Source organism: Dermacentor variabilis, chromosome 9 (assembly GCF_050947875.1).
Source record: "Dermacentor variabilis isolate Ectoservices chromosome 9, ASM5094787v1, whole genome shotgun sequence".
In the NCBI taxonomy this organism is placed as follows: Eukaryota; Metazoa; Arthropoda; class Arachnida; order Ixodida; family Ixodidae; genus Dermacentor; species Dermacentor variabilis.
In genome coordinates, this window is record NC_134576.1 from 74,420,552 (window position 1) to 74,428,613 (window position 8,062).

The 8,062-nt window shown below is 52.1% G+C and overlaps 1 protein-coding gene across 1 annotated transcript; it reads left to right on the top strand.

Annotated features, from left to right (window-relative positions):
• The first annotated feature begins 271 nt into the window (after positions 1 to 271).
• On the top strand, positions 272 to 6,929 carry LOC142592805 (phosphate-regulating neutral endopeptidase PHEX-like). Its single transcript, XM_075704484.1, has 2 exons — positions 272 to 1,640; positions 4,040 to 6,929. The coding sequence occupies exons 1-2, from the start codon at positions 298 to 300 to the stop codon at positions 5,913 to 5,915; spliced, it is 3,219 nt and encodes a 1,072-aa protein (XP_075560599.1). The 5' UTR covers positions 272 to 297; the 3' UTR covers positions 5,916 to 6,929.
• Positions 6,930 to 8,062: the final 1,133 nt, after the last annotated feature.

Below are 8,062 nucleotides of genomic sequence, written 5' to 3' on the forward strand. Positions count from 1 at the left end.
GCCTTCGTCTTACGACTCCATTGACAAGTCGACCTGATTTGCAAGGTACCATTTCCCAGTGGCGAAAGGTTCATCCGTAGCATTAGAACGCTTCAGATTTCCTCGCAGTTTCTTCAATTTCTTTTCGCTCGTTTCAGGAGGAACATCGCAGGTCGCTCGTCAGGTTCTCGCCTCGTGATACCAATTTGCCGGCGAAGTTCGTCCGTCGCCCACCGCACCGTCAACTTTCCGCTACTTGGGACGCGGTCGTGTCTCGGTGCAACGCTTTGAATCGGAGAGGCCCGCTTCGCGTGAGCAATGGACCACCGGGCGACAAACCGGCCCTTCTCATATTTGCGACCAAATATGCGGATGCCCAGCAGGTCTCTTGAAGACGCGCTGTTCCCCAACACCACGCGTTTTCCCGAACAGGAGCGAATACCTAGCGACGATAGCGAACAAGGGCAGGAGCAAGAGGAGGCCGCTGCGGCAGAGCAACCAGCCACACATGGAACCGTCAACTATGGACGGGGTGTTACATCTATCACAGTACCTTTATCTAGGACTGCTGCGTCAGAGACCCCAGCGTCCAAAACTGCGGAGTTCAAAAGGAAAGGCGCCAAGCCTGCGTTTGTCAGATCCCCTCCATCCCAGGACGCCGGCGCGAAAGTTGCAAATAGTGGAGCAGCGGCGAGCAGAAGACGCGGGATCAGCAGAACACCACTTCTCAACACGCCCACGCCGAGAAATGTAGGAGCCAGAGACACGTCGACCAGAACTGCAGAGCCGGAGACTCCTTTCGCCGCGACTACAGCCAGAGATAGACCACAGTGGAACGCAACGGCAACTAGCACGGCGGCTCGGGAGACTGGCTGGTCACGCAACTATCGGACTCCGGAACCATTAGATCACTTTCCGGACCAGGAGTACGATCGTTGGCCACCCTCCGCGGACAACAGCTCGTCGGCCATGACCACAGTAGCATCAGTGGGTGCCTTCACTCCCACTGAAGGCATATGGGATGACGGGGAGACCCCGTACGCAGGAGAGGGTGTCGAGGAGAACCTCGCCATGACTGGCGACTTTCCGCCCGCCACTGGCAGCAATACGTATTCGCCCATTTCCCACATAATAGGAAGGGAATTCGATGTGAAGCACTTGGGGAAACAGTGTGCTGTGATCGTGGTGCTTTCACTGCTGCTCGCGTCTTTTCTGACGATCATGGTCGTCGGCTGGTTTCCGAAGAAGGACAATCCAGGCAACGTCGGCAACGTCGGCAACGGCGGCAACGTCGTCACCGGACGCATGCACCCGCCCGAAGGCTCCGATAGGAACGCCAGGGTTGGCGACGAGCCGATTCGGGAGCATGTGGTGAAACGCCCGCCCACACCGCGTGCGGTGCCAAAAGCGACTAAAAAGCCTGTCTTCACCCTGGTCGACTACGAGGACACCAAAGCTCCCGGTGAAGCGGCGAAGTACGACTTCGAGTGCGACACCGACGCCTGCCGCTGGCAGAGCCGGCTGGTGGACGAGAAACTGAACCCGAGCGTGGACCCGTGCGTCGACTTCTACGGTTACGTCTGCTCAGCGGCCTGGGACCTGGACGGCCACTTGCCATACAGGGCAGCGGGACGCGCCTTCGTGATCACCGAGGTTACCAGGTATGTCGACCGTAATCAGGACTGCCGCGCCCTGCTGTACTACCTAAAGGCCGCCCCACAGTCAGCGTTTTCTGGCGTTTCGTGACCCGGCGTCGCTCGGCGTCGACGATGAGGATGGCGCGCTCAAGAGATACCAGCACAGCCCTGCACATAATTAATTTGCATTCCGTGTTGATGCAATCAGTTCAGTACGCACAAGTATGCAATCAGTTCAGCACGCACAAGTAGAGCGCAGCCACGGGCACATCACTGGAAATGAAGCTGAGAGTAACATGGTACCAGACACCACTGTCCCGTGCGCAGTTCATCCATACTAAACCTACTTGTTCGGAGCCGAGACTTCTGACGACCGCATATTGAAGACAGCGGGAAAAATGACGGCATAGGGCCAGTTGCAGGCGACATGGTCGTGTTGTAGCCTTCAACCATTGTGAAGAGGCAGCCGTGACTGGGATCACTGGCGGGCGCATGTATTAGTAACGTCGTTCGGCCACACGTTTCCGTGATGTAACCAGCCTCGTGCTTCTCGACAGAAAAAGCGATGCGCTTGGGGCGTGCATTGAATTGGTCGCAGTTAAATAGGGATTGTTATTTCGATCGCAATTGTACAAGTAGAGCAAGTAGAGGAGACAGCCACCATGTAGAGTGTGTGGTAAGATTATTATTCAGAAAATTGAGGTAATGCCGAACAACCTGGCGAAAAGGAGAATTCGTGATTGGCAGTCAGCCCCTATATGTGCGCACAGTAATGTTTATAGGCCAGTAAGTTACAGGGAACCCTGATAACGAGAAACAAACTTATTGAAGAATAGAAATTAGTCGTAGCCTATACGGTTGGCATTACTAAAGGTGCGTTTATAGTCCGACGCTATCGGCGCGTGGGCGAGCGTCGTTCGACGCCGGGCGCGTTGGCCGCGTCCGGTAATGCGCTGGCTGCGCCGGGGCGTCAAGCCTGGTCGAGGCATCAGTCGAACCGTAGACGCTGTTGTTCTCGCCAACGTGACGTAATGAGTGCGCGCGCTCACGGTACGTAGGACTATATTTGGTCCTAAAGTCATTATCAGCAGCTTACTGATATCTTCGAATAGTGTACAATCATTGCATTCAACCAGTTCTAACATATATGCGGCAGCCACTTCGCGGTTGACACAGAAGTTTGAGAAAATCGAGGACCGCGCAAAGAGCGATTGAGTAACGTTAAGCGACAGAAAGACAGTTGTGAGGATTAGAGAGAAACCACTGGTTGGCGATACATCTAGTTGAGATTAAGAAGAAGAAGTTGAGTATGGCAGGACATGAAGTGCGTATAAGCACATAAGTGGTGGTCTCCTAGAGCAAGAACGGGTACCAATTGGAGAGGCGTAGTCGGAGCTAGGCATTGAGATGGAATTAGAAGATATGTGGGCATAAGAAGTCACCTGCCACAAGACTATAGATTAACGAGATAGGGGTACTGGGAAACCAAAAAAGAAATATTCATACAACACGGAGCAAGATACAATTTCAAGACGTACGGTGTTCGGTCGTCAGAGGTCTGACGACCGAACACCGTAGCTCTTAAAATCTTAGTGTGCTCCGTGATTTCTAAATTTTCTTTTTTCGTATTCAGCTTGGCTTATGTTAGCTGGCACCACAGTATACGTAGAAAGCTATTTCTCTCGAGAAAGATTACCTGCTGAGGCAAGGATTACTTTCACGTCAGAATGAAATGTCAGGTTAGCTACCTTAAGATTCACTAATGGACATTTAATTATTCAGTTTAGTGCACGTGACAGAACTACAGAATTAAAAGTCGTATCTGCTTCGCAGAAATATTAAGGCAAGGTGGAGCGGTGCTATCTGTCACAATTAGACGATTAACAAATATTTCTCAGGTTAATCGATCAGTCGCCCAGCCATAATATGAGGGTATGACCGGGTTCACTTTGAATCTCGCAGAGGAAAATTTTCCCGTGGGTTTCCCTGACGGAATTTTCCTCTAGTTTCTTGATAGTCTAGTAACAATGGTGGTGCGTAATTTGGTTTGTTTTGAGAAAGAACTTGATTATAGCTCAAAGCAACCTGGTCAGCCTGTTCTGGGCAATTGAAGTAGTGTAAGGTGACCCAGATACTTGTTTATTTGCCAAGCTACCAGGTAGCAAATTTTAGCAACGTAATAACAATACACATATTATTTACAAAGAAAATTTACATGCTATCTCGACACGCTATTTCAACGAAAGAGCAAAAGGTATGAAATACGCTTTAGTGAGGTGTTCGCGACAGTAGTGCAAACCGACGAAGCCAAGGGCGACGGGACTTCGATGCGTCCACATCAAAGAAAATCATTTCAGATGGAGAAACCGCCTGTGAAAAGCTACGAGCAGGCTACGAGCATTTTCGATTACAACGTTTTCCAGGTATCTCCAGGAACACATGCACACCATGCCAGCAGCGGGGACGGCAGGACTCGAGCACGTTGAGCAGAGCTTCCTGGATCACTCCAGCATCGTGCTGAATTCCTGTCTCAACAACACGGCTGCCCAGGACGTGACACAATGGGACGGCATAAGAGGCTTGCTTCGGGAAACAGGCCTAGATGACTGGCCCTACTCCGAGCCACCGCCCGCGCAACCACAGCAGCCTTTCCGGCTCGACAGAGTGCTTAAGCGCATTGACCGGCAACTCGCCATCTTTCCCATCGTGTTTGTCTCACTGCGGAAGTCGCTGGAAACCCGCTCGTACGATCTGCACCTGGACGCGCCAAGGAATTTCCTGTTTGTGCAGTACGAGATCCAGAAGAACAACGAGTCTCTACCATACAGGGAGATACTTCGGCAAGTGCTGACCCTCTGGAAGGCGCTTTCCGGTAGCAACGACTTGGCCGAGGACGTCGCGCGCTTCGAGGCTCAGCTTCTAGAAGCGTCACAGCCTTTCAACAAGGCAGCCTGGAAGAAGGACGTCACCTACCCTGTGAAGAAGTTCCCGCGCATGCCGAAGTTCCGTGTGGACGCCTACCTCTCACATCTCCGCTCCAGAGACGATGGCGAAGTGGTGGTTCTCAACCCCGTGTACGCCAGCAAACTCTACGAGATTCTTCGGGCGACCAGTCCGCGGACGATCCTAAACTTCCTCGGCGTCCGGATGGTTGCACTCGTAGCCCCGCTGCTTCCGCAGGAGTCGATTCCGCGGGACCTCCTACGCGTGGGCTACCCGAGTTTCCAGCACGGCCTGAATCCGAGGACCCAGAGCTGCTTCCACCTGGTCGAGCGGGTGTTCCCACACGGTGTTCGGTTGATACTGCGCGACATCCTGGCCAGGACCACCGACCTTGACCGCCAATGGGCCGTGACGATCAAAAGCATGGTCTCGTCGCTGGAACACACCTTCCGAGCGGGGACCACCTGGATGCAGAGCGTAGACACCGTGGACGCCATCAAGCGTCTCAAGTCCCTGCAGGTAGGTTACCTGGCTGGCCAAGAGGTCGAGGAAGAAGTCGAACACTACTACGCAACGGTAAAGGCCACCGACTCCGGTCCCGAAAACCCTGTGCGCTACTACGGCGAGCTCCTAGCCAAGAGCTTGCGGAAGTACTGGATGTCAAGCGCCGACGGCGCGAACTACGACGCTCGCTTCAGTGAACGCTTCACTAATCTCGACGTGCCTTGGACCCGGTCGCCGGAGTCAGCGCTCAGGCTATACCTGACTTCGAGCACAGTGGCCGCCGCGTCGCTGGTGACGCGGTCCAACTACCCTTCTACGCTGTTCCCCTTGCTGGCTGCCGACGTGACTCGGGCCTTGTTCCTGGCGTCGCTGGACGACCCGCAGTGGTCCAGCTGGACTCGGGACCGCTTCCAGGCGCTCCAGTATTGCCTGCTGAGGCGCTACAAGCACGGCGTCCGTCAGGACAATGCCTCCGCAGCCAACGTGCGCGACTTCCTCGCCGACATTCTGGCTGACAATGCCGCACTGAAGCCGCTGATGGCGGCCTTCAGGCGCTTTTCGCACGGCGCCTTATTCGTGCCCGGCCACAGGTCTGCCGGCCTTACGGTCGACAGGCTGTTCTTCATAAACTACGCAGCGGGTTTTTGCGCTCCTAAGGCGGAGCAGGAGCAGGTGCGGGAGCGCCTGCGCTACCGACTGGGCCTACCGCCGCGCACCCGCGTCAACCTCGCACTCCTGGACCTGAAAGAGTTCCGGGACGCCTTCAAGTGCTCCCACCAGTTGGGTGCGTCGCGCTGTCCCGTGTGGAACCGGGACGGCAGAGACGGCCTGTGGGAGAGCGACGCGGACTAGCGGACTGCAGCTGTCGAAGATCCCATGACGCATCACGGGCACTTGTCACCTAGGCCCAGATCAATGACCGTTTATATTGTTTTTAAATTGTTTTGTCTTTTGTTTTCCGCTTTCCTGTTCATAGGTGTGTGAGACGCACTATTTTTTGATATCCGTTCAAACGGTATTAAAGGGACATTATTTTCGCTTTTACTAATACAGGGCGATCTCCGTTAATGGCATCATATTTGTCAGTATGCGGCATAAATTTCTGACAAACTTCAAAATTTGAAGTTTCCACTGCTGCAGATCATCGCGAGAAAAGGCTTCCTGCCTATGTATCATAGTTCTTTCGCTTTGCAAACGAAAATTGATCATAATGCAATGCTCCAAATGCTCCATATTGTCTTGTTTATTATTACATGCCAATACCTTTGGAAGAAAAGCAACTGGCACATATTGGTTGTATGTGTGTTGTTTACCACAAATTATAATGACTGCATATCATGAATAAAAAAAGCGAGCTCAGCACTTTCGTAGCTTAACATAATAGTGGCCTTAAAAGGACGAAAAATAGGACAGCATGAGCTCCGTATTGGCAATTATGCATTTATCGCAGATGTGTGCTTAAGCCATCATGCAGAAACATTAAAGAAGAAAAGAAATGTCGTCTGAGTGGTTGAAACGAGTTTTACGTTGTCAGCAAGTGATGTGAAGAAGCGTCCAGTTTGTGTCGGTTAATTACCCTGATTAGTGTATTCATGGCATATTTGTCAATGCTAGAGGGTTCATAAAACATTGTAAGAAATCATTTTCAATGCATGGACGAATTTATAAAGTGACGCGCACTATCAAGCGGCCGCTGGTGTGGTATTACTGGACTCTTGAGGGAAGGCGCTCCATCGTCCGCTTCACTTGCAGCCGCTTTAGCTAACCATAGCACAACAGGCTCGAATGAATGATAGAAAGACTTCTCCGTGCAGTCGGTGCGCCCAGTGCATCCATGCTGCAGCACCCATTTGTTTTTGTTTTTTGTTTTGCCTGCAGAGCGAAGCTAAAGAACGTGCCAGGTAAGCAGGCATAAACTCACCAGCAGGTCCGAACTAGGGCCTCTTCCTTTGAGACTGAAAATGTTATGACTATCTTTTTTCTTTCTGTCGAGGGTCGCGGTTTGCTTTTGTTAAACGTATAAAACGCACAGCCCCGACGCACTGTTGAGAAGCCAGTGACGCGCCATTAGAGTGCCCCCCGCCCCCCAAGGTATGTTTTACGCTACTACTTTGTTGCATTTCGGCTGTACGTATACGCACGGAGTCCTTCCTGCGGCAATCAATTTTAAAGTGATTCGACGCGTAAAGGGCGCCTCGTGGGGCTCTTATCCGTGTGTGTTATGCACTGGAATATACGCCGTGCTGGTAAGAATGCCAAAATACAGCCTTGAACTTATATTTGTGAATGTGTCTTTGAACACATTCTGACAAGTCTGGCAAGGCCACCAACGCATTGAACGTAAACATTACCTGCGACTCACGCTTTTGTATAAGCGTGTGCTGAAAAATATGCCTTGGTGTGCGCTGGTAACACCTTCAAAAGCGCACGAGCGCTTTCGCAAAAGATTTTTTATCTGCACACGAGGGCACATTGCTTCACGAAACGCTGCGCCACCCCGAGTGATTGCAACAACCGTACGATAATGTTTACAAGACTTCCACGCGTATGGGGGACAGGTAAATTATCAGGCATTTGTCGCAGAACAGTCGTCGGCAAGCGTAGGCTGAGTGCCTGAAAACAAAACGTCCGCTGCTGGCCCCCTACACATTTCTGGGCGTGGGGTCAGAACAGCGCCAGACGTTTCGTGCGCGTCGCCACACCCACACACCTGTAACCACCGAAAACAATCTGAGCACGCGGTTTTCTGCGCGGTTCGATTCCAGGATGGCTTGTCGCGGCACCTAGCGGCGGCCTCCGTATCTAGCTACGGAGAACATGACCACGGTGAACATGACCTCCAAAAGCGAAACTGACCCTTCCTTAATGGCCTTGACGCGATAGGTGCCGTTGACTTTTCTAAAGTCGTTCATTGTTTGCGGCACGCGATTTTTTGTGTGGCTATCTTTTTTTTATGTATAAAAGAAAAAGAAGCCCGCAAAATATAAGTCCTGCCACCA